At 44.0% G+C, this 27,982-nt stretch overlaps 1 protein-coding gene across 1 annotated transcript; it reads left to right on the top strand.

Moving 5' to 3' along the window:
- Positions 1-239: 239 nt before the first annotated feature.
- LOC110502108 (insulin-like growth factor-binding protein 2-B) lies at positions 240-27,853 on the top strand. The gene is made up of 4 exons (XM_021579985.3): positions 240-714; positions 13,893-14,068; positions 21,251-21,391; positions 26,376-27,853. The coding sequence occupies exons 1-4, from the start codon at positions 351-353 to the stop codon at positions 26,553-26,555; spliced, it is 861 nt and encodes a 286-aa protein (XP_021435660.3). The 5' UTR covers positions 240-350; the 3' UTR covers positions 26,556-27,853.
- Positions 27,854-27,982: the final 129 nt, after the last annotated feature.

Consider the following 27,982-nt stretch of genomic DNA (forward strand, 5'->3'; position numbering starts at 1 on the left):
AACACTAACAGAAAGCACAAAGCAAGCTCTTGCTATAGTCGAAGCATGGCTATTCAAACATATTTATTCAGATATTGACATTTGATCATTTGTTCCTTCAATAATTCGTTATCTACTGCACACTAAGGTTATGCAAGAAACAACTCACTGCAAGCTACATATCGTTAATTACTTGCCTTCAAGACATAAAATATCAGAAACATGACAGTTGATAGGCCCTGCAGATTGCACCACTGGGTCTCCCACTTGTTTACTATGCTAACACAGTTGAAGGTTCCACTTTTGGACCCAAAGTTTACATCCTTATCTATTCATGTTACTCTTTATTAGACGGTACAGCTCGAGGTAGAATGGTGCTATATTATGGCTGCAGTTTGCTGCTTCTTACATTTCTTGCTCTGCCGGTTCTATTGCTCGGGGGCATGGTATTCCATTGTCAGATCTGTGCTGCGGAGCGCCAATCTGCATGTGCTAAGCTTGCTACAACCTGCACTGATATAGTCAGGGAGCCCGGCTGTGGCTGCTGCCCAGTGTGTTCCCGGTTAGAAGGCGAATTCTGTGGCATCTACACACCGCGGTGTTCCACAGGGCTGCATTGTTATCCCACTGCAGATTCAGAATTGCCTTTAGAGCAGCTGGTTCAGGGGTCAGGACGATGCTCACACAAAGTAGACCCGGTACCCAACCTCACTCAAGAGCATCAGGACAAGAGTGGTAAGTAACTAGACTGTCGCTAAGAGAAGGTTATCATTATTGTAGGGTTACAAGTATTCTGTGTTATACATGTCTTTAATCGGCCACAAAGGAGTTCACAATATTGAAGTGCATGATATCTGCTGAATGCCATAGGCTGGTATAATGGAGATCTACTGCTTCTCTATATGTTTCCATTAGAAATCAATACCCCAAGTAGTCCCCTTATTAGGTGTAAATGACAAAACATGTATTTAGAAATAACATGGATTTGTTCAATGGATCATCATTGATTTCTGGGAATGAATGCTGACATCCGTGGTGTGTTTGGACTAACAGGTAGATCCAGATGCTATTCATCTATTTTTGTCAAACTGCTAACCATGTTTGTCTGACCCTATTTCTCTGTTTTTTTAAACAAAGTAAGTGCATGACAATTTTCCCCCTTTTTTTAATGCCCAAAGCACAGGTCAAAGATTAATGCTGCCGGCAGTAACTTAGTGCCATCTCACATACAGCATCCCCTTCACATGAGATTTCCATTTCATGAGCCAGTCAAGTGTAAAAGAGGCACTATCAGGTGCCAGGTGTCTTGTAAGCTTGGGGCTCTCTAAATTATCTTTAATTAGGTAGCATGTCATATTCCTACACATAGCTCCACCCTCCATCCATCTCCCTCCCTCCATCATGTGTTTGTTTGATAACTGTTAGTGTTATTGACATGACATCACATTTTGCAGCAATGGGAAATGCTGTACGAACTCATGTGCTTTCGTACCAAAATACACGCACAAAACTTCAGAGTACATACAGTACACTCAGGATGAACTCATCATTTTCAAGGGATTCTGTCTTTGCATGTTGATTGCAAACAACTACATATTTGCAATCAACAGACCATAGGTCTGTTACAACTTTTTGCCTCTTTATTGTCTCGTACTTTCTTACTCTCTTTCTCCTCCTTCTCTATGCACTGTCTGTGAACTGGGATTGCCTTTGTAGCCCCGCAGGTAACGGTGTGCTCACACCCCTGCAGGTTGTTAATTACACACAGAGAGAGAGAGAGAGAGAGAGAGAGAGAGAGAGAGAGAGAGAGAGAGAGAGAGAGAGAGAGAGAGAGAGAGAGAGAGAGAGAGGAGAGAGAGAGAGAGAGAAAAGGAAAATCATGTAAATTATTGTGTGGATTCTAATTAAATCAGACAATATACAGTGGAAATTACAAACTTTAGAAGCCTTGTTAAACCTCAAAACACTAAAGGTTTGCATTTCTAGCTGTGCAGGACATTTCCTGTAACAATAGGGTGATCACATTAAGATCTCATCTGTAAGGATAGAGAGGGTGCACTCTGGGTGGCAACTGCATGTTAGTACCTTTATTGAACCCCATTAGCATTAGATTTAACCTGTTCCGAAAGGAAAAGTTACGTGCCTGGAGAACTCTGAGAATTCTGAGCCTTTTAGAGGTCAAAACGGGATGGAGACGAGTTGAAAAGGTAATTTCCAAACGAATCAAATATGTTATGAAGGCAGAGCTCGCAATAGTAGCTGTACACTGTAGCAACTTGTTAGCATTAGTTAGCCAAGTTATGCACATCATAATCTTGTTCACCAGACTTTCTCCCAATGCTCAGAATGTCTGGTAGACCAAAGCTTCAAACACAGCCTTCATTAGCCCAGTGGCAAGTTCCGGAAAAAGTCAGGGAGAAAGTCCAAATGCATTTCCATTAACAGTGTGGGGAAGCAACTCTGAAAATATAGTTTACCAAGCTACCAATTTTTTATCTGGTCACATTAGTTTTTGGTCAAAAAGTTGCTTTTTTTTATCATCATGATTTATTTGAACATTAATTTGCAATTGACCAAAAGTAAACCAACTTTCTGAATAGGAAACAAAGGCACGGGAATGAACCTGTCTGTGTGTGTCAGCGCTAAACCAACATACAGGGAAGGTTTTGGAAACCCTCCAAGGCAGTCGATCATCCCCGTCAGTGGCCCGCTTGCGCCAATAAATACAGTATAATGTAATAATGTCATTTTTTATCGAGGCTATATAATTTATTTAAAAAAACAGATGGACCCCAAAGCTGTTCATTTGTTAAGTTGATTATTTATCACATGCTTTCTGCACACTATAGATAATTTGTTGGGCAGAGACAGCATGCAGCTCTCAAACAGCTGGTTGTTGCATGGAGGAAAGCAATAGGAAAGATGTTCCAAGTTATGATATCTACCAGTAAATGCTAAGGCAAGAATAGGTATGCAAACCAGGTATTACTGGTGATGTATAATGAATACTGATGATGCACAATTTAGTCCTGCTAAGCTACAGGACTGTTTTGCTAGCACAGACTGGAATGTTCCGGGACTCTTCTGATGGCTTTGATCAGTACACCACAGCAGTCACTGGCTTCATCAATAAGTGCATCGATGACATCACCACCACAGTGACCGTGCATACTACAGTGACCGTACATACCCCAACCAGAAGCCATGGATTACAGGAAAAATCCGCACTGAGCTTTAAAGGGTAGAGCTTCTGCTTTCAAGGAGCGGGACTCCAACCTGGAAGCCTTTAACCTCTCTGATCTCCCCATCCCGGATCCGGGATCGTGAATACAGACTCAAGCTCATTACCATAACGCAACGTTAACTATTCATGAAAATCGCTAATGAAATGAAATTAATCTATTTGCTCTCAAGCTTAGCCTTTTGTTAACAACACTGTCATCTCAGATTTTCAAAATATGCTTCTCAACCATTGCAAAACAAGCATTTGTGTAACAGTATTGATGGCTAACGTAGCATTCAGCAGGCAACATTTACACAAAAAAATAGAAAAGCATTCAAATAAAATCATTTACCTTTGAAGAACTTCAGATGTTTTCAATGAGGAGACTCTCAGATAGCAAATGTTCAGTTTTTCCTGAAAGATTATTTGTTTAGGACAAATCGCTCCCTTTTCTGCGTCACGTTTAGCTACGAAAAAAACCCTGTATCCAGGATTGTGTAAATCTATCAGCAAGCTCATTAGCATAACACAACGTTAACTATTCATGAAAATGGCAAATGAAATGAAATTAATCTATTTGCTCTCAAGCTTAGCCTTTTGTTAACAACACTGTCATCTCAGATTTTCAAAATATGCTTTTGAACCATAGCTAAACAAGCATTTGTGTAAGAGTATTGATAGCCTAGCATTGCATTAAGCCTAGCATTTAGCATGCAACATTTTCCACAAAAACCATAAAAGCATTCAAATAAAATCATTTACCTTTGAAGAACTTCAGATGTTTTCAATGAGGAGACTCTGTTAGATAGCAAATGTTCCGTTTTTACAAAAAATATTATTTGTGTCGACTAATCGCTCCGTTTTGTTCATCACGTTTGGGTAAGAAAAAAAGAAAAAAATCATTAAAACGCGAACTTTTTTCCAAATTAACTCCATAATATCGACAGAAACATGACAAACGATGTTTAGAATCAATCCTCAAGGTGTTTTTCACATATCTATCGACGATAAAATCCATCGTGGCAGTTTACTTTCAATTCTGAAGAAATGGAACGCGCATGGACCTACAGATTACGCACACAGGACACCGGGCGGGACACCGGGTAAATGTAGTCTCTTATGGTCAATCTTCCAATGATATGCCTACAAACACGTCACAATGCTGCAGACATCTCGGGGAATAGACAGAAAGCGCAGGCTCATTCCTGGCGCATTCACAGCCATATAAGGAGACATTGGAACACAGCGCCTTCAGAATCCGGGGCATTTCCTTTATGAAACTTCATCTTGGTTTCGCCTGTTGCATTAGTTCTGGGGCACGCACAGATAATATCTTTGCAGTTTTGGAGACGTCGAAGTTGTGTCTTTCCAAGGCTGTCAATTCTATGCATAGTTGAGCATCTTTTCGTGACAAAATATTGCGCTTAAAACGGGCACGTCTTTTTATCCAATAATGACACAGCGCCCCTATAGGTTCAACAGGTTAAGAAATCCCGCTATGCCCCCAGAGGAACCATCAAACAGACAAAGTGTCAATACAGGACTAAGACTGAATCATACTACACCAGCTCCGACTCTTGTGGCAGGGCTTGCAAACTATTACAGACTACAAAGGGAAGCACAGCCACGAGCTGCCCAGTGACATGAACCTTCCAGACAAGCTAAATTACCGTTCCGGGCGACTGTGTGATCAAGCTCTCCCTAGCCGATGTGAGTAAGACCTTTAAACAGGTCAACATTCACAAGGCTGCAGGGCAAGACGGATTACCAGGACGTGTACTCCGAGCATGCGCTGACCAACTGGCAAGTGTCTTTACTGACGTTTTCAACCTGTCCCTGAGTCAGGGGGCGGCAGGGTAGCCTAGTGGTTAGAGCGTTGGACTAGTAACCGGAAGGTTGCAAGTTTAAACCCCTGAGCTGACAAGGTACAAATCTGTCGTTCTGCCCCTGAACAGGCAGTTAACCCACTGTTCCTAGGCCGTCATTGAAAATAAGAATTTGTTCTTAGTTGCCTAGTTAAATAAAGTTAAATAAAGGTAAAATAAAAAAAGTCTGTAATACCAACATGTTTCAAGCAGACCACCATAGTCCCTGTGCCGAAATTAACACTAAGGTAACCTGCCAAAATGATTACCGACCCGTAGCACTCACGTCTGTAGCCATGACGTGCTTTGAAAGGCTGGTCATGGCTCACATCAACACCATTATCCCAGACACCCTAGACCCACTCCATTTTGCATACCGCCCCAACAGATCCACATATGATGCAATCTCTATTGTACTCAACACTGTCCTTACCTACTTGGACAAAAGGAACACATATGTGAGAATGCTATTCATTGACCTCAGCTTAGCTCAAACCATTGGACTCCACATACTTTTTTTTGTTTTAACGGGATCTGCCCTTGTCTCACAAACACCGCTCTCGCTCACTTCCTGTTAATCACACAGATTACTGCTTGGTATCTATGGATGCAGATGAAATAGACTAATCCAATTGTGTAGCTCCAACACACAATGTTGAAAAGGGTTTAGAAGTCCAAAACCTGCACGTGTTACGGTGGCACTCATTGGGTTAAGTTAGCTAGAGATAAAAGGTTAAAAAAAAAAAAGTAGCTACAGCTAGCTAGCTACTCTCAAGATTGGGGGAATGTTTTTGCTAGCACACAACACGTTTCTGATTCAGAACCAGGCCTCACAGTCATGTAATTCGCTTAGATCAAATAATGACAAATATTTGGAGGAGCTGAACCAAAAACAAAACTACTACTCTGGTTAAAAATGTTCCATGTGGAATTGATAGTAGTCGCAAACATCAATTGTAGTCCCAAAATTGACAAAAAAAAAGTGTAAAGTTTAATAATTTATAATGTCAGTATTTTCCAAAATTGATTTTTGTGAGATTTATGGAAAAGGATGTAAATGTTTTTCTCGTGTTGGGTTTAGATTTCAGTCCTGCCCACATTCCCACTAAATGTGGGACCACTGCCTGTTGGCACCCAAATCATCTGAGCACAGCTGCACACTATTCAGTTGTAGCAGCAGAATCAACCTATAACACATCCATTCCTTTACAGACATAGAACTACCCAATGAGACAATGAACAAGACATAGCTACAATACATCATCGCCAATGTTATGTTGAAAGAACAAGAAATGTTCATTATCAAAGGCTTGTTTTTTCCCCCAACTCAAACATCCACACATTTTGTGAGTCAACATTAGCATCACAAACACAACTGTCCTTCCTTTAGACAATTTCGTAGATAACACGTTGGTGCAGGATGTTTGGGGCTTGGGATAACTCAACTACGGTAAGTGAAGAGGAACAAACAACAATAACTGCCATATATTGATCATAACACATACACATACATATCAAACCACACCCTCAAGATTCAAATCTAGTTTTTCTTGAGGAGAAAAACCCAGGTGAAATCAGTTCAGACCCCTGTCAGTGTTTAAATGCGTAATTAGCCTGGGGACGATATTAGGCACATCATTACTATTCCATCATTACTATTCCCTTTGTATCTCTACTTGTGAGTTGTTGCTAGCTTTTTAGCATAAATTAGACACATTGCAATTGACACAAAATCTATGGAGGTTGACTAATATGACACTTTTGACTGTAATTCCTTTTGGAATAAGTGCTAAGTCATCAAATACAAGACTAGACCTCATGTCCTTTGGGAGCAGAGAACTTGAGTTGGAAGAAGAAGCAAACCATCATATTTTTGGGCTCCCTGCTTCGACAAAACCTACACAATAATTTGATTGTTTGCCAACTGAACTTGTTTGAAGAGGCAAGTGGAAGGAACCATCACAAGGTACGGCCATTATCTTGGCAGAAGAAAAAAGGTGTGATTTGCAACCTATTTACCACATTTTGAGCACAATTCAGACAGCTAATTCAGACAGCTGTGAAAGCATGTTCAGTAGCATTCTCAAAGCCAAGGTTCACATAGCTTTCTAACATGCAGTTGCTATGCTGCCAAGATGGGATCAACACTAATGTTTCAAAGTGAAACTAACAAGCTGACGGTTGTTGGCTGAAACTTCTATAATTTTCTGAAATTGGGAATTTCAATAGCTCCTGCCACAAAGCATTCAATCTGTCCAGAACTCTGAACGCTATACTCTCTACTGCTGTAGACATTTTAACCAGAGTGTACTAAGCATACTAAGTAAAGTAATAAAATATGGTATATAAATACACACAAAAATAGATTTGAATACCCCCTCTCTCATTCTCTCATCCTCTATGGCTCTCTTTCTCTCAATTCAATTTAAGGGCTTTATTGGCATGTTAAACATATGTTAACATTGCCAAAGCAGGTGAACTAGATAATAAACAAAAGTGAAAATCTCTCTCTCTCTCTCTCTCTCTCTCTCTCTCTCTCTCTCTCTCTCTCTCTCTCTCTCTCTCTCTCTCTCTTTCTCTCTCTCTCTCTCTCTCTCTCTCTCTCTCTCTCAGACACTCTGGCACAGTGACTGTACACTGTTTGAATACCTTTGTCAAGTCAATGGGTTGCTCTCCCTCCTGGGAGTGGTTTACTGTCTTAGAGCTGCATTCCTCTGTTTGTGTCTCCATAATTACAGATAAGAGTTAGTGGAGTGAGACACACACACACACACACACAGAGACACACGCACAAACACACACACACACACACACACACACACACACACAGAGACACACCCACAAACACACACACGCTCACACAGTGCCCCCAGGAGGTAGTTCACCTCCACTGAGAAGGCAGGCAGAAAGTCCTTACTCAGCAAGACAACCAGGCTAAAAGTGCTTCCATACTATTCCGTGCTCGCGTCCCATGATAGGGAGTAATGTTCTGATCTGTAGTCAACAATTCTGCACCAGTGTTCTCTATAAGAATAGAAAAATTCAGCTAAATTATAAACAGCGTTTTGGGTTTTCAAAACTAGGTGATTAGGAAATGAGTGTAACTATATCAGAATGTAGACGTTTTGTAATTCTGAGCCCTCCTGAAAAATACCCCACATCCATTGTTGGGCCAATTCAGCCTGATTTTAGTTAACCGAGCGATGCTACAAAAGGGTAGTGTGAAAGACAGTAACTGGGAGCAGCTTCTGTTGTAATACAGATAGCGCTTTGCCAAAGATGATAAAAGTTCAGGTGGACCAAACAAAGATTAACAGTTGGGTACAACTTTATCCACCACCACAATTGTTTTATTTTTTATAATTATATATATTTTTACATATAGAAGAGAAACAGTGTAAAAGACAGATGGGACTGGGAATCGATCTCTCTCAGCTAGAGGCTCATATACAGTGCCTTCATAAAGTTTGCATACCTCTTGACTTAGTCCACATTTTGTTTTGTTACAGACTGAATTCAAAATTGATCAAAGGTATGCTTTTTCTCACCCATCTACTCTCAGTACCACATAATGACAAAGTGAAAACAAATGTTTAGAAATGATTTTGTGAATTTTGTGAAAATAAAATAAAGACGTTTCTAATTTACATAAGTATTCACACCCCTGACTCAATACATGTTAGAATCTTTAGAATCTAAGTCTCTAAGAGCTTTGCACACCTGGATTATACTATATTGCACATAACTCTTTAAAATTATTCAAGCTCTGTCAAGTTGGTTGTTGATCATTGCTAGACAGCCATTTTTTAGTCTTGCCATAGATTTTCAATGAATTTAAGTCAAAACTGTAACTAGGCCACTTAGGAACATTCAATGTCGTCTTTTATGGGCTCCTAACCAACTGTGCTATTTTGTTTGATTTTTCACATTGTTTGTAATGTCAAAATGTCACTCTTTTGGTACATAATGTTGCTGCTACCGTCTCTCACGACCAAAAAAAGCTTTTGGACATCAGAACAGCGATTACTTACTTCGAACTAGACTACGATTTTTTCTTTAATGAGTCCGACGCAAAGGATGTACTGCATTGTCGAGACAAGGCCCAAATCCCCATCATCCGCGTGAAGAAAATACAGAGAAAAAGGGGGAGGAGGCCGTGGTGCCTTGTAAGAATTTGGCGACGAGTAGGTAAACCACCACTACCCTCCGTATTATTGGCCAACTTGCAATCATTGGAAAACAAACTGAACGATCTACGATTAAGACTATCCTGCCAAAGGGACATTAAAAACTATAATATATTTTGTTTCACCGAGACGTGGCTAAACAAGAACACGGATAATATAGAGCTGGCTGGCTTCCCCTTGCATCGGCAGGACAGAGCAGCTATGTCTGGTAAGATGAGGGGCAGGGTTGTGTGTCTATTTGTCAATAACTGCTGGTGCGCAATATGAAATATTAAAGAAGTCTCGAGGTATTGCTCGCCTGAGGTAGAATACCTCATGATAAGCTTTAATGCAGGCAAACTTAAATATGTTTTTACCTCATTTCTACCAGAATGTCACATGTGCAACCAGAGGAAAAACTCTAGACCACCTTTACTCCACACACAGAGACGCATACAAAGCTCTCCCTCTCCCTCCATTTGGCCAATCTGACCATAATTATATCCTCCTGATTCCTGTTTACAAGCAATAACTAAAGCAGGAAGTACCAGTGACTCGCTCAATACAGAAGTGGTCAGATGACGCGGACGCTATGCTACAGGACGGTTTTGCTAGCACAGACTGGAATATGTTCTGGGATTCATCCAATGGCATTGAGGAGTATACCACCTCAGTCACCGGCTTCATCAATAAGTGCATTGACGACTTCATCCTCACAGTGACCGTACGTACATATTCCAACCCAACCAGAAGCTATGGATTACAGGCAACATCCACACCGAGCTAAAGGCACTTTCAAGGAGCGGGACACTAATCCGGACATTTATAAGAATTCCTGCTATGCCATCAGACGAACCATCAAACTTGCAAAGTGAACCATCAAACAGACACCTGCTCTGATGCTCGTCGGATATGGCAGGGCTTGAAAACTATTATGGACTACAAAGGGAAACCCAGCCATGAGCAGCCCAGTGACGCGAGCCTACCAGACGAGCAAAATGCCCTTTATGCTCGCTTCACTGAAGATTGCATGAGAGTACCAGCTGTTCCGGACGACTGTGTGATCACGCTCTCCGTAGCCGATATGAGCAAGACCTTTAAACAGGTCAACATTCACAAAGCTGCGTGGCCAGAATGATTACCAGGACGTGTACTCAAAGCATGCACGGACCAACTAGCAAGGCTCTTCACTTCCATTTTCAACCTCTCCCTGACTGAGTCTGTAATACCTACATGTTTCAAACAGACCACCTGCCTAAATGATTACCACCCCGTAGCACTCACGTTGGTAACCATGAAGTGCTTTGAAAGGCTGGTCATGGCTCACATCAACACCATCATGCTGGAAACCCTAGACCCACTCCAATTCTCAATCGCACTCCACACTGCCCTTTCCCACCTAGATAAAAGGAACCCCTATGTGAGAATGCTGTTCATTGACTAGAGCTCAGCGTTCACCACCATAGTACCCACAAAGTGCTTCCCTGAGCTAAGGACCCTGGGACTAAACACCTCCCTCTGCAACTGGATCCTGGACTTCCTGACAGGCCACCCCCAGGTGGTAAGGGTAGGCAACAACACATCTGCCACGCTGATCCTCAACACTGGGGCCCCTTAGGGGTGCGTGCTTAGTCCCCTCCTGTACTCCCTGTTCTCCCATGACTGCGTGGCCAAGCACGACTCCAACACCATCATTCAGGCCCCCATTAACATTGATGGGGCTGAAGTGGAGCGTGTCGAGAGTTTCAAGTTCCACCAACGAACTAACATGGTCCAAACACACCAAGACAGTTGTGAAGAGAGCACGGCAACACCTTTTCCCTCTCAGGAGACTGAAAAGATGTTTAATGTGTCCCCAGATCCTCAAAAAGTTATACAGCTGCACTATCAAGAGCATCCTGACCGGTTGCATCACCGTCTGGTATGGAAACTGCTCTGCATCTGACCGTAAAGTGCTACAGAGGGTAGTGCGTACGGCCCAGTACATCAATGGGGCCAAGCTTCCTGACACCCAGGACCTATATACTAGGCGGTGTCAAAGGAAAGCCCCAAAAATTGTCAATGACTCCAGTCACCCAAGTCATAGACTGTTCTCTCTGCTACTGCACGGCAAGCAGTACCGGAGATCCAAGTCTACCCTGAACATCTAATCAAATGGCTACCCAGACTATTTGCATTGCTCCCCCTTTTTACACTGCTGCTACTCACTGTTATTATCTATGCATAGTCACTTTAATAACTCTACCTACATGTACATATTACCTAAATTACCTCGACTAACCGGTGCCTCTTCACATTGACTCTGTACTGGTACCCCCTGTATATAGCCTCGCTATTGTTATTTTACTAATGCTCTTCAATTATTTGAAACTTTTATGTCTTATTATTTTTTTTAAACATTTTTTTATTTTAAAAATAAATAAAGTGCATTGTTGTTTAGGGCTTGTAAGTAAGCATTTCACTGTAAGGTCTGTTGTATTCGGCGCATGTGACAAATACAATTTGATTTGAACTCCAGTGTATATTTGGCTTTGTGTTTCAGTCTAATGTTTCTGCTGAAAAGTACATTTGTCTCCCATTGTCTGTTGGAAAGCAGACTGAAGGATTTTGCCTGCGCTTAGCTCTATTCCGTGTATTTTTATAAATAAAAAAACTCCAGAGTCCTTGTCGGTGACAAACATACCCATAGCATGATACAGCCACGACCGTGCTTGAAATATGAAGAATGGTACTCGGTTATGAGTGGAGTTGAATGTGCCCCAAAAATATAACTTTGTATTCAGGACATAAAGTTCATTTCTTTGCCAAATGTTTTGCAGTTTTACATAAGTGCGTTATTGCAAACATCTATCCTCAGTTTTCTCCTATCACAGCCATGTTTTAAAGTCACCATTGGTTTAATGGTGAAATCCCTGAGCAGTTCCTTCCTCTCTAGCAACTGAGTTAGGAAGGACACCTGTATCCTTGTCGTGCCTGAGTGTATTGATACACCATCCAAAGTATAATTAATAACTTCCCAATGCTCTAAGGGATATTCAATGTCTGCTTTTTATTGTTTACCCATCTACCAATAGGAGCCCTCCTTTGCGAGGCATTGGAAAACTTCCCTAGTTTTGTGGTTTAGTCTGTGTTTCAAATTTACTGCTCGACTGAGGGACCTTATAGATTATTTTAAAATGTTTTATTTAACCTTTATTTAACTAAGCAAGTCAGTTAAGAACAAATTCTTATTTACAATGACGGCCTACCCAGCCGCACCAATGTGTCGGAGGAAACACTGTACAACTGCCGACCATGTCAGCGTGCACTGCGCCCGGCCCACCACAGAGTTGCTAGAACGCGATGGGACAAGGACACCCCAGCCGGCCAAACCCTCGCCTAACCCAGACGACGCTGGGCCAATTGTGCGTCGCCTCATAGGTCTCCCGGTGGGAGCCGGCATCGACACAGCCCGGGATTGAACCCGGATATGTATATGCGGGGTACAGAGATGAGTAGTCGTTCTAAACTATATTATTGCAAGAAGAGTCCCTGTAACCTATTATGTGACTTGTTAAAGCATAGTTTTACTCCGGAACTTATTTAGGCTTGCCACAACAAAGGCAATGAAAATACTTTTCGACTCAAGATATTTCAGTTTTTAATTTCAAAATAATTTGTATAGATTTTAAACACCAAATTCCCCTTTGGCATTATGTGTAGGCCAGTGGCAAAAACATATATAAATGCAATCCATTTTAAATTCAGGCTGTAACACAATTTTCTGTGGAAAAAGTCAAGGGGTGTGAATACTTTCTGAAGGCACTGTATGTGCTGAGGGCTTTGATTTTAACCATACAACCAATCTTAGGCACCATCTCTCATCATTATTTACAGCCTGTAGTACATACAAACTGTCAGCAATAAGATTATAGTCCCGACCACTTCTGAGACTCAATGCCCAGCAGGAGAAGTGACATCAGGGTGTGAGACACATACCGTACCAGCAGGATGGTGCCTTGAGGAAGCCAATGTGAATCTTTGTCTTCCAAAGATAACACATTGTTTACAGAAACCTGTCATTAGAAACATAGTGCTTTGAAAGCTCCTTTGGGATTAATTAAAGGAGAGCAAACAATTGTGTGTGTATCTATGGGTGTGGGTGTATGTGTTCTGTCAACCCTGAGAGTCTATAAAGGGAACATTTTCTTCAGCAATCATTTTCTCTTTGTTTGGAACGAGTTTCCGGTGCATTAAAACTTTTTATGTGCAGATATCCTTGTTTGTATTCGGGGCATGTACACTCTTAGAATAAAAGGTTCCAAAATGGTTCTGTGGCTGTCCCAATAGGATAACTATTCTTGGTTCCATGTAGAGCCCTCTTTGAAAACAGTTTTACAAGGAACCCAAAAGGGTTCTCATTGGAACCAAAAGGTGTTCTTCATAGGGTTCTTCTATGGGGACAGCCGAAGAACCCTTTTTGGTTCTAGATACAGTATCACTTTTTTTCTAAAAGTGCACTAAGTCTTTGTTTGTGTTTGTGTGTGTGTGTGTGTGTGTGTGTGTGTGTGTGTGTGTGTGTGTGTGTGTGTGTGTGTGTGTGTGTGTGTGTGTGTGTGTGTGTGTGTGTGTGTGTGTGTGTGTGTGTGTGTGTGTGTGTGTGTGTGTGCGTGCATGCAGGATCTATAGAGGAGCTGCAGGGCACTGAGGGTCCCCCTCAAAAGAAGCCGACCAAAGATGCCAGCCCTTGGATGTGGTCCAAACAGAAGGCTGTGAGGCAGGCCCAGAACGAGCTCAAGACCAAGATGAAGACGAACACCCACCCTGAGGAACCTAGGACCCAGCGGGCCACTCAGGTCAGGACACACCATTCCAAAAATAAATAAAAATCTTTGTTCACATCCGCTATGCGAGAGATACAGTTCAGAAACTTGATGAGCAGTTAGTATTATGACACTACATAGCTTAGAATGGCTAAACTTAGGGCTTCCCGAGTGGTGCAGCGGTCTAAGGTACTGCTTCGCAGTGCTTGAGGCGTCACTACAGAACCGGGTTTGATACCGGACTTTGTCGCAGCCGGCCTTGACCTGAAGACCTATAAGGCGACGCACAATTGGCCCAGCATCATCTGGGTTAGGGGAGGGTTTGGCCGGCCGAGATGTCCTTGTCCCATCGCACTCTAGCGACTGTGGCGTGCCGGGAGCATGAACGCTAGCACGGTCGCCAGTTGTACCGTGTTTCCTCCGAAACATTGGTGCGGCCGGGTTAAGCGAGCAGTGTGTCAAGAAGCAGTGCAGCTTGGCAGGGTCGTGTTTCGGAGAATGCATGGCTCTTGACCTTCGCCTCTCCCGCGTTCGTATGGGAGTTGCAGAAATGGGTCAGGACTGTAACTAACAATTGGATATCATGAAATTGGAGAGAAAAACATGGATTTTGTCATGTACTGTCATGTTGTGTCTTGTCTCTGTCCTTTCCTTTCACCCTGTCTCCCTCTGCTGGTCGTCTTAGGTTACCTTTTCTCCCCCGCTTCCCCCCAGCTGTTCCTTGTCTCCTCCTAACTACCCATTCACCCCGTCTCCCACCTGTTCCCTTTTTCCCTCTGATTAGGTCCCTATATCTCTCTCTGTTTTTGTTCCTGTCCTTGTCGGATTCTTGTTTGTTGTGTTTCATGCCTGAACCAGACTGTCGTCATGTTTGCTGTAACCTTGTCTTGTCCTGTCGGAATCTGCCGGTCCGTCTGAGCCTACCTATGTTTGGTAATTAAAGAAGCTCTGTTTAAGTTAATTCGCTTTTGGGTCCTCATTCACGCACCGTAACAGAAGAATCCGACCTTCTATGGACCCAGCGACTTCGGATCCTCTCCACTCAGCCGTCGGGATCCAGGGAGCGATGCTAGGCAGACACGAGCAGGAAGTGTCTGCTGCTCGACATGCCGTTGAGACCCTGGCCACCCAAGTCTCCAACCTCACAGAACAGGTTCACCATCTCCGCCTCGATCCACCGGCCACTTCCAGGGCTTTCGAATCTCCGGAGCCCAGAATCAATAACCCGCCGTGTTACTCTGGGGAGCCCACTGAATGCCGCTCGTTCCTCACCCAGTGTGATATTGTGTTTTCTCTCCAGCCCAACACTTACTCCAGGAGCACTGCTCGTGTCGCCTACGTCATATCTCTCCTTATTGGACGGGCTCGTGAGTGGGGCACGGCAATCTGGGAGGCAAGGGCTGAGTGTACTAACCAGTATCAGGACTTTAAGGAGGAGATGATACGGGTTTTTGATCGATCTGTTTTTGGGGAGGAGGCTTCCAGGGCCCTGTCTTCCCTATGTCAAGGCAATCGATCCATAACAGACTACTCTATTGAGTTTCGCACTCTTGCTGTCTCCAGTGGCTGGAACGAGCCGGCCTTGCTCGCTCGTCTTCTGGAGGGTTTCCGCGCAGAGGTAAAGGATGAGATTCTCTCCCGGGAGGTTCCTTCCAGCGTGGATTCCTTGATTGAACTCGCTATTCGCATTGAGCGACGGGTTGATCTTCGTCACCGAGCTCGTGGAAAGGAGCTCGCGCTCTCCGTCGCCTCCCTCTCCGCATCACTACCATCTTCCTCTGCCGGCTCGGGTGCTGAGCCCATGCAGCTGGGAGGTATCCGCATCTCGACTAAGGAGAGGGAACGGAGAATCACCAACCGCCTCTGTCTCTATTGCGGTTCCGCTGGTCATTTTGTCACTTCATGTCCAGTAAAAGGCCAGAGCTCGTCAGTAAGCGGAGGGCTACTGGTGAGCGCTACTACTCCTGTCTCTCCTTCAAGATCCTGCACTACCTTGTCGGTCCATCTACGCTGGACCGGTTCGTCAGCTTCCTGCAGTGCCTTAATAGACTCTGGGGCGGAGGGCTGTTTTATGGACGAGACCTGGGCTCGGGAACATGACATTCCTCTCAGACAGTTAAAGGAGCCCACGGCCTTGTTCGCCCTGGATGGTAGTCCTCTCCCCAGGATTCAGCGTGAGACGCTACCTTTAACCCTCACTGTTTCTGGTAATCATAGTGAAACCATTTATTTTTTTATTTTTCGTTCACCTTTTACACCTGTTGTTTTGGGCCATCCCTGGCTAGTTTGTCATAATCCTTCCATTAATTGGTCTAGTAATTCTATCCTCTCCTGGAACGTCTCTTGTCATGTGAAATGTTTAATGTCTGCTATCCCTCCTGTTTCCTCTGTCTCTTCTTCACAGGAGGAGCCTGGTGATTTGACAGGGGTGCCGGAGGAATATCACGATCTGCGCACGGTGTTCAGTCGGTCCAGGGCCACCTCTCTTCCTCCACACCGGTCGTATGATTGTAGTATTGATCTCCTTCCGGGAACCACCCCCCCCCCGGGGTAGACTATACTCTCTGTCGGCTCCCGAACGTAAGGCTCTCGAAGATTATTTGTCTGTAGCTCTTGACGCCGGTACCATAGTCCCCTCCTCCTCTCCCGCCGGAGCTGGGTTTTTTTTTGTCAAGAAGAAGGACGGGTCTCTGCGCCCCTGCATAGATTATCGAGGGCTGAATGACATAACAGTGAAGAATCGTTATCCGCTTCCTCTTATGTCTTCAGCCTTCGAGATCCTGCAGGGAGCCAGGTTTTTCACTAAGTTGGACCTTCGTAACGCTTACCATCTCGTGCGCATCAGGGAGGGGGACGAGTGGAAGACAGCGTTTAACACTCCGTTAGGGCACTTTGAATACCGGGTTCTTCCTTTCGGCCTCGCTAACGCTCCAGCTGTCTTTCAGGCATTAGTCAATGATGTCCTGAGAGACATGCTGAACATCTTTGTTTTCGTTTACCTTGACGATATCCTGATTTTTTCACCGTCACTCCAGATTCATGTTCAGCACGTTCGACGTGTCCTCCAGCGCCTTTTAGAGAATTGTCTTTTTGTGAAGGCTGAGAAGTGCACTTTTCATGCCTCCTCCGTCACATTTCTCGGTTCTGTTATTTCCGCTGAAGGCATTAAGATGGATCCCGCTAAGGTCCAAGCTGTCATTGATTGGCCCGTCCCTAAGTCACGCGTCGAGCTGCAGCGCTTTCTCGGCTTCGCGAACTTCTATCGTCGTTTCATCCGTAATTTCGGTCAGGTGGCAGCTCCTCTCACAGCCCTTACTTCTGTCAAGACGTGCTTTAAGTGGTCCGTTTCCGCCCAGGGAGCTTTTGATCTCCTCAAGAATCGTTTTACATCCGCTCCTATCCTTGTTACACCTGACGTCTCTAGACAGTTCGTTGTCGAGGTTGACGCGTCAGAGGTGGGCGTGGGAGCCATCCTTTCTCAGCGCTCCCTCTCTGACGACAAGGTCCACCCATGCGCGTATTTTTCTCATCGCCTGTCACCGTCGGAACGTAACTATGATGTGGGTAACCGCGAACTGCTCGCCATCCGGTTAGCCCTAGGCGAATGGCGACAGTGGTTGGAGGGGGCGACCGTTCCTTTTGTCGTTTGGACTGACCATAGGAACCTTGAGTACATCCGTTCTGCCAAACGACTTAATGCGCGTCAGGCGCGTTGGGCGCTGTTTTTCGCTCGTTTCGAGTTCGTGATTTCTTATCGTCCGGGCTCTAAGAACACCAAGCCTGATGCTTTGTCTCGTCTCTTCAGTTCTTCAGTAGCCTCCACTGACCCCGAGGGGATTCTCCCTGAGGGGCGTGTTGTCGGGTTGACTGTCTGGGGAATTGAGAGGCAGGTAAAACAAGCGCTCACTCACACTCCGTCGCCGCGCGCTTGTCCTAGGAACCTTCTTTTCGTTCCCGTTCCTACTCGTCTGGCCGTTCTTCAGTGGGCTCACTCTGCCAAGTTAGCCGGCCACCCTGGCGTTCGGGGTACGCTTGCTTCCATTCGCCAGCGTTTTTGGTGGCCCACCCGGGAGCATGACACGCGTCGTTTCGTGGCTGCTTGTTCGGTCTGCGCGCAGACTAAGTCCGGTAACTCTCCTCCTGCCGGCCGTCTCAGGCCGCTTCCTATTCCCTCTCGACCGTGGTCTCATATCGCCTTAGATTTTGTCACCGGACTGCCTTCGTCAGCGGGGAAGACTGTTATTCTTACGGTTGTCGATAGGTTCTCTAAGGCGGCTCATTTCATTCCCCTTGCTAAGCTTCCTTCTGCTAAAGAGACGGCACAAATCATCATCGAGAATGTTTTCAGAATTCATGGCCTTCCGTCAGACGTCGTTTCGGACAGAGGTCCGCAATTCACGTCTCAATTTTGGAGGGAGTTTTGCCGTTTGATTGGGGCTTCCGTCAGTCTCTCTTCCGGCTTTCACCCCCAGTCTAACGGTCAAGCAGAACGGGCCAATCAGACTATTGGTCGCATCTTACGCAGTCTTTCTTTTCGTAACCCTGCGTCTTGGTCAGAACAGCTCCCCTGGGCAGAATACGCCCACAACTCGCTTCCTTCGTCTGCGACCGGGCTATCTCCTTTTCAGAGTAGCCTCGGGTACCAGCCTCCGCTGTTCTCATCTCAGTTCGCCGAGTCCAGCGTCCCCTCCGCTCAGGCTTTTGTCCAACGTTGCGAGCGCACCTGGAAGAGGGTCAGGTCTGCACTTTGCCGTTATAGGACGCAGACTGTGAGGGCTGCTAATAAGCGTAGAACTAAGAGTCCTAGATATTGTCGCGGTCAGAGAGTTTGGCTCTCCACTCAGAATCTTCCCCTTAAGACGGCTTCTCGCAAGTTGACCCCGCGGTTCATTGGTCCGTTCCGTATTTCTCGGGTCATTAATCCTGTCGCAGTTCGACTTCTTCTTCCGCGATACCTTCGTCGCGTCCACCCGGTCTTCCATGTCTCCTGCATCAAGCCCGTCCTTCGCGCCCCCGCTCGTCTTCCCCCCCCCCCCCCCCCATCCTTGTCGAGGGCGCACCCATCTACTGGGTCCGTAGAATTTTGGACATGCGTCCTCGGGGCCGTGGTCACCAGTACCTCGTAGATTGGGAGGGGTACGGTCCTGAGGAGAGGAGTTGGGTTCCCTCTCGGGACGTGCTGGACCGTGCGCTGATCGAGGATTTCCTCCGTTGCCGCCAGGTTTCCTCCTCGAGTGCGCCAGGAGGCGCTCGGTGAGTGGGGGGGTACTGTCATGTACTGTCATGTTGTGTCTTGTCTCTGTCCTTTCCTTTCACCCTGTCTCCCTCTGCTGGTCGTCTTAGGTTACCTTTTCTCCCCCGCTTCCCCCCAGCTGTTCCTTGTCTCCTCCTAACTACCCATTCACCCCGTCTCCCACCTGTTCCCTTTTTCCCTCTGATTAGGTCCCTATATCTCTCTCTGTTTTTGTTCCTGTCCTTGTCGGATTCTTGTTTGTTGTGTTTCATGCCTGAACCAGACTGTCGTCATGTTTGCTGTAACCTTGTCTTGTCCTGTCGGAATCTGCCGGTCCGTCTGAGCCTACCTATGTTTGGTAATTAAAGAAGCTCTGTTTAAGTTAATTCGCTTTTGGGTCCTCATTCACGCACCGTAACAGATTTGGGTAGGGTCAACTGATCCTAGAGCCTCCCAACCTCTCTAAACACGCTGTTGTGTAAATTGATCACAGTTCTGGAAGTGGTATCTGTAAATCCACTATATGCAATTGATTGAATACTGGCCTTAATGACCCTGGTTGGTATTTGGTACGGCAATGCCCTCTTCCATACACACACAAAGACACAGCTACTTTGTATGTCAATAAAATCTTTATATATTTATATGTGTTGACAGATTGTCATTTGTTTACATAGACCACTGAAGGCCAATATTCTTATACATTTATTTTAATACTGCAATTGGTAACTGTTTACAAAATACTATCAAATATTGGCAGTATTTTCACCGTCAATCAGTAGAAATATTAGAGCTAAGTTGAATTGTGTTAAATTTGCACACTGCCAACAAACAGCACTCATTCAACAGTGTTTACTGTATGTGCTTCATTCAAGATCACGTGGCTTACAAGGACAACCTTGTTATTAGTTGACTAACACAACCCTAGTTAGCCCTACATTAATTTCCCAAACAACCCATTGTCTTCCGGTTCATGTGAACTTTGTTTAAAGCAAAAATATGTGGCATGCTAATAAGCGTGGCCCCTGGGGCCCACAGAGAAGAGCCATAAGTGTTCCGACCTAGGAAACAATCATATACATGCCCAGATCTTCTCCCTCATTTAACTCTATGTATTGCCACAAAACACAAAATAAGCGAGGGGAACACAATTGATGAGACCATTAGAGACAACAATGGATATACTAATGCAGTAAATGGGGGTAGGCAAATGGGGGAGTCAGTTCTGGGGGTTGGTAAGTTGTGGGTTGTGGAGGGACAACTAAAATGACAATTCAAAAATGTTCCAGCCTGGGGTTTGGTGAAATGGAGTGTTAAAGATAGGTTTCCTGTTAACATGAGTGTTTGGAGTTTGGTAGATATAGTGAGATCATTATTTACTCCATCTAGAGATGAGAAGTCTTGCTAAGTTAAAAGCTCGCTTTTTCTACATCCTCCTTCCCTCAATAGAATGTGTGGGAACTTAGCATCCATATGTTATTGAAGGTCCAGATAAGCACCCTGGCGGGTCATGCCCCCCTCTTGTCCCGGACCAAACCATTGGAGGACACACTGATCCACTTTGATGGCTGTCATACACTACTGTATAGTATAAATAGGCCAGCAAAACACAGCCCTCAGCTCTGTCACACTGTGTACCCGTCATACATTTCAATCACTTATTTAAGGGAAAGGAAAGGGGGGTATACCTAGTCAGTTGTACAACTGAATGTCTTCTGAATGCCTTCTGAATGCCTTCCGCATTTAACCCAACCCCTTAAGGCAGGTGCGGGGGGCTGCCTTAATCGACATCCACATCTTTGACGCCCGGGGAACAGTGGGTTAACTGCCTTGCTCAGGGGCAGAACAACATATTTTTGACCTTGTCAGCTCGGGGACTCGATCCAGCAGCCTTTCACTTACTGGCTCAACGCTATGTACGGGATGGTGCTGAGTTGAAGGTGTATTAGTTCAACAGTCAGCATTTTGTCTGTGCTTTTCAGAGCCATTGTCAACAGGAGATGGACAAGGTGCTGGAGGAGATCTCCAAGATGACCTTCCATGACAACAGGGAACCGCTGGAGGATCTGTACGAGCTCAACTCCCCCAATTGTGACAGAAGGGGCCAATACAATCTCAAACAGGTGAGCCTCTAATCATTGATTTGGTTAATGTAATATACTGCCACCTCACAGCATATTGGTCAGTGTTGATTTTTCAGTGTAACATTTCTAAAAGAACCACAGTGTTGGTGTTAATAACCAGTGTTGACTGTGAGATTGTGATTGTGTCTGTTTTACTCTGTGGAGAGTAAAACATTTCTATCAAAACTATGGCCATCATTATCATTATCCCCAGCATGCTGTACTGCAGCTCGATTTTTGAATGTACATTCATTGATACATTCATCTTATGCTACACAAAGATAAATAACTAACTACTATCAGTTAGGTAGATTTATTGCACCCGTTACTGAAATGGTTGTTCTAGTTTAAATGGTTTAAGTAGTCCCCTTTATCAATATTCTCAACCTTGAGTGTCATTAACGAATGCAGGTTTTGGTTTAATAAAAATTCCAACTGTTGGATGTCATAACTCTGTCTGGATTCCAATAGGAATTACATATCACTTCGCAAGTCAGAATAATGCGACTTGCAGGCCTGATGTGGCCTGTAAACCAGTAGGTTCCTAACAACCCTATATTGGGGTAAACATGGGCATCAAAGTAAGGCTTTATGATATTATTCATCTGTAGATTTTGGTTGAAGCTCAATGTTAAATTAAAATGTACTTACTACGCCAATATTGTTGATGAAATTTGCAAATCACCTTGATTGTAGGTACGCACTCCCTGCCCCTGGTCATGAGCCATCTGGCCATTTCCGAGAACCGGATTTTCATGAGGGTTGTCAGCATTAGGATGAATCCCCCCCCCACACACCTAGCTCAATATCACGCTATTGGATAAGAACAAGACTACAGCATCCATAAAGTGACTATTAGACTTGCCACCTTTCGGACTGAATACATTTTAAGGGCAACAGTTTTGATTCAATTTATAATTTATCGGTTTCAAGTGCCAAATAGATAAGCAATGATGTGCTACGCATTTCTGACAATACTAATATATTTTTCAACCCGAATCTCAGAATTCTAACACTGAACAACTCAGTTGCTCAGTAATAACATAGCTGCTGCTTCACCAGGCTGCCAATCATCAGAAGTGTATTTACGTGTTTATTTATTTGTTTATTTATTTGTTTATTTGATTCCCCATTAGCTTTTGCAGAGGCTGCAGCTATTCGTCATGGGGTCTTTCACCTCTCCCACACCAACTTGACCAAATTCAAAACAGCAATCCTTCTCTTTCGTTGTTAGATGTTTTTTAGCTAAATATGGTGGTTCATCGTTCGATGTTGTGACTTTACCACTTTACCAATGAAATGGTAATTGAAATGATTGGCAATAGCTAAAGGACCCATCAATTTCAATGAACGATGGAAATGAATTGGGTTTTCCTCGCATGGTATAATTCAACGTACTCCAAAGTATTTTTAGATTGTGTTTTATGTCATGTATCTTGGTTTTGTAATATAATTTATTTTTCATTTTGTTAAGTTTAGGTACAACATTTCTCCATTTACAGTTTGTTAACCAATCAGCTGAGCAGCATGACTTGTTTGCCACCTCTTTTCCATAATTTCTTTGAACCATACCATTTTTTTTATTCATCATCAATCCAGAGGGCTCTAAGAGTTCTCACAGTTATTTTCTTAACGGGTGCATACTTGTCAACAATGGGCACAAATACGTTGATAAATACCTCCAGTGCTGTATCCATATTCACTTCCTCATACACATCAGGTCAACATAAATGATTTTAACAAAACAGTCCTAAGAAAACATTTTGTAAGATCTCTTATAAATTGCTTTAGGCCCAACCTTTGGCACGTTGACTTTCCTTGTTATTGCCACGATGTTATGGCCACTACAGCCAATGGGAACTGGACAATGCTTGGGTTTCTAGCTCCAACAGCGAAGTAATATCTATCAATTTCACAACAATACACACAAATCTAATGGAAAGCAATTACATTAAGAATATATAAATACCTGGACGAGCAATGTCGGAGCGGCATTGACTAAAATAGAATAGAATACAGTATATACAGTTGAAGTTGGAGAGAGTTTTTCACAATTCCTGACATTTAATCTGAGTAAGAATTCCCTGTTTTAGGTCAGTTAGGATCACCACTTTATTTTCAGAATGTGGAATGTCAGAATAATAGTAGAGAGAATGATTTATTTCAGCTTTTATTTCTTTGGCCAGGATATTGTTGCTAATTGCTTAGGTTTGACCTTTTCAAACTATCATCACCTGGTGGAGTGGAACTGTGTTTTTTATTGCAGCTTGCTTGCTGTTGTTAGCTATCTCTTTGAAAATCACTTGCATTAAACTTGCTGCGTTTAAACTTTGGATCACCGCTTAATTTGTGTGCTGAACATAAAAAAATATGTTTGCAATGCGAAAGGAAGAGTTGTACATTTTGATTGGGAAATCCTATGCCTAATGGTTGTGTTTTTGTATTGTTATGATTGGGACCTACTGTACTGGCTTATTATGTCTGAGTGAATAGGCTGCTTATCCTTTAACATCATGCTGTGTGTGAGTGCTGTCTTTCTATTGGCCCCAGCTATGTGTTTTACAAAAAGTGCACTCACCTGCATCACAAGCCTGTCACACACAACCTTTGATGTGTCACTGTTGTCACTTTTGGTGATAGTGTGATAGTGATGGCGTTAGTCTACCATAGGTTGTGTAAGCAGTGTTGTTGCTGGTAGCATTATCCGTGCAGGTACTGTCTCTGTGTGAGTGGCAGCCCGAAGCTTGGCTCAGCCTCAGGCCTGTTTGATTCAGCTGGGCGCATTAAATTATGCTACCTTTCTGCTATTCTTCTTCATATTTGAGTTTGGTACGTGTTGGAAGATTTCTTTTTCTCCAGTAGTGGTGGTTCTCCACTGCGCAAACATGTCTATAATAGACATAAAGACTGTTACAACTTCTCACGGTCATTATTAATTAATAGTGAGCTTTCAACCTTCAAACAATTTCCCTACTCTTCCAATCCAATGAATCAAGGAAATTCTGACAATCACGACAAAGTTTGAGGATTTTCTTTAATGAATGGACAGTAATGTTATGAGTAAAGTAGAAAGCCCAGTTTTAATAAGCAATAATATATGAAAGGGATACTTCTGGGTTTTGGCAATAAGGCACTTTATCTACTTCCCCAGAGTCAGATGAACTTGTGGATACCCTTTTTTTTGTCTCTGTGCCCAGTATGAAGGAAGTTATAGTTAGTTTCACTAGCCAATTCTAACTAGAGTTAGCAAAATTACTGGAAGTCTATGGGTATCTGCTAGCATGCTAGACTTCCAGTCATTGTGCTAACGCTAGTTAGCATTGGCTCTCGAAACTACCTCTAACTTCTGTCATACTGGACATCCCAAAGTATCCCTTTAATGATTCATGATACAGCCTGGTGAAGTAGTTTTATGCACTCACTGAATGGAAGCTGATAATTATGAATCTTTTACTCTGCTAGTCTTGGAAAGAAATGATGAGTTCTCACTGTCCGAGACAGAGTCAAGGCCAAGTAAAAATGTATGTGACACAGAGACAAAATCAAGACATTCAATATGTGGTCTTTAGACCAGACTCGGGTACTACAACACTGATATTTAGGCTTGGCATGACATGTGGCCCATTGTTTACCTTATCATCAATGACATGTGGCCCATTGTTTACCTTGTTACCTGGCAACAACAAGGGTGTTTCAAAGAGCTGTCAGTCAAGGCGAGCTCATGATTATAAGCTCCCTGCCCACTCAGCCTGTTCGTTCAGGCTCCCTGATAGTTACAGATAAGAGAAAAGGTACAATTTCTTCAATTCTGAGCATTTAAATAGCATAAAAATATTATGGGTGATGTTTTGGTAATTTAAAGGCTATTTTTACTTGGGAAATAAGATGACTGTGCAGGACCATTAACTCAACTCATACTGTTAAAAGGGGTAGTATAATCTGCACGCACACACACTGTACACAAGCACACACACACGCACGCACACACATTTATTTTCAAATATGCCTTGAAAGGCAGAGTCAGTGGGTAGAGGCCCAGCAGGAAAGTATGCCCCCTTTATCCACCACCATCCCTCACACACACTCTCACCCGCCCCATGCCCGAGAATGGGGCGATTTTTGTCAACATGGGGGCGACAGCGTCTGTATCCAGAGTTACAAGGTAATAAAACTGTTTTCAGGCAGACCTTGGGAAGATTTCCACACTAAGTCGAAACAATGTTTCCCAATGAAGCTTTTCCCAGTTTCCTCTGCAAGCTTGTCTTTGCTGCTGGAAGGACCCACTTATTTTTAGAATGTGGTCAAAACAATGATATGACATATCTGCATCCTGAAAATACTTCATCTAGGCATCTGTGTGAGGTAAAATGAGGACAGGGGAGAAAGAGAGTGAGAGAGAGAGATAGAGAGAGAGGGAGGCAAATGAGGGCATTGTTTTGATGACAAAACTCTTTGGTTCCCAGGGCTCAAAAAACACTGCACCTCCAACAGCACTTAATCGTTCGGTAATCATTTTGTTCCTCTCGCAATTACTGTAACTGTCACTTTTTGTTCTTTCTCATTGAAGGAAAAAATGGAAAGTGTGTTTTTTTTCTCTCTCCTCCCCTAAGGCCCTGTCCCCGTGGTCCTTTCTTGCGTGGCCTAAGAAGTGTCCAGTTAAATCAGTTCAATTATAACCTCATTCTCGGGATAGGGGGGAAGGGTCTCAATGGGGGGTCCGAGGCCAGCTAGCATGCTGGAGGGGACAGAGGGGGGATGGGAGGATGGGGAGGTGGGAATGTCCCGAGGATGGGCTGTTATTGCGGGCGGGAGCCCTACCCATCCACCTCATCTCAGCCAATCCAAATGCAAACGCCCTCTTGTTATGCGGCCTACGCCCCCCCCAAACGCCCCATCTCTGACTGTATCCAGTGCCTCATTAAACCCCCACCTCTCCCCCCTCACCCCCCACCCTTCTCGCTCATTTCCCCCTCATGTGTTCCAGTGCCACATGTCCACCTACGGTCAGCGGGGCGAGTGCTGGTGCGTTAACCCCTTCACGGGTGTCCAGATCACCCAGTCCACGAAGGTGCGGGGGGACCCCAAATGCAGCCAGTATGTGGAGGAGCAGGAGATGGCGACTGGGACACTGCCCACTGTTGTCCTCCATATGGCAGAGACATAGCAGAGCTTCACCCACATCCAGATATCCCCAACGGTGGAAAGGTCCAACTTGACTGACAGCTGATATTGTTGTCATGTGCATGGGTTTCTTTCTATGTAGCCTACATGTTTTTGTTTCAGTGTGTGTATAGGGGCAGGGGGGGGGGGGGGGGGGGGTGTTGTCTTTATATGTTTATGTGTGCGTGAGAGGGACAGATAACGAGTACTTCTCTTGTATTAGGACAGGTCTCCCGTGTGGAAAAGATTTGCGCAAATCAAGATGTTTGATAAAAGGGGTGTGAGAGCAAGGCAAGGGCATTATCCATGCTACAATTCAAAGCAGGTTTCATGAAGATGTATTTACTGTGTGGGCATACGCACTGTATGTGCGTGTGTGCCTGCCTGCTTGATTGCTCGTGTGCGTGCGTGTGTGTGTCTGTATATGTGTTTGTGTGTTTGACTGGCTGTTTCCCCTGCTATTCATAGGGCTAGGTGCTGCGAGTAGCATGGATGCCGGAGCTAACACTATGCTAATCACGGGGCTGTCACAGCATCTGGTTCAATTGGTGTATCAGGCGGCATATAACCTCCCATTTATGCAGCTGCTTGCCTTCCATGCCACGTTCCATATCTATTTATTCAACCTTTCTCTCATCACACTAGTCAATATGTGTGGTGGACTAACAAAGCCTCACATTAAGCCCTTGACATATAGAAGATCCGTACCAAACTAACGAACCATGGGTGACACTTCATTTTGGTGTCTACATACAATGCACACTAATCTGTTGTTAGTGCATCATTCCAATGATGATGATGTACTTACATGCTAATGCTAGTTTGAATGGTTGGAAACACTTTACCTTAATAACCTGTACCGCCACACTCTATTACCAAAGCTATTACACAGCAGTTCCTATGTAACTACTATGTTGTTACTACAGTTACTACTGTGTAGTTACATAGGTAGGCTACAGAAGCAACTTAACGTACTCTGCTACCAAATTGTTTCGTGTTAATCGAAGTGTTCCAGATTTTTCTGCAGGGTATCTGTAATGATAATGATTTGTCTTCTTCAATACACATTCTTCTGTCCTCTCCTCGTTCTGATAAACAGTCTCATGTTTTTGTTAATGATATAGCTCTGTCCTTTAAAGATATTCCGAGAAATAGCCTGTGCATGAATGTATCCTGTTGGTCCCTCACATCAACAAGGTTAAGTAATTTATGTTCAAATAACTTTCATCTTTTGAGTATTCCTTGATTAGTTCATCAAATGTAGGTACATCTCTTGTTGAATAAAATGTCTGAATAAAATGTACCCAAACAAGCTCTCTCTCTCTCTCTCTCTCTTCTACTACTTTCTACTCTGCCTTCTTCTTTATCCTTCACCTCGTGTGTCCTCTCCCTCTTGTTGATCCTCCAGAATTCTGACCCCCTCCTCTCTCC

This window comes from Oncorhynchus mykiss, chromosome 22, assembly GCF_057628025.1.
Source record: "Oncorhynchus mykiss isolate SJ-2025 chromosome 22, ASM5762802v1, whole genome shotgun sequence".
In the NCBI taxonomy this organism is placed as follows: domain Eukaryota; kingdom Metazoa; phylum Chordata; class Actinopteri; order Salmoniformes; family Salmonidae; genus Oncorhynchus; species Oncorhynchus mykiss.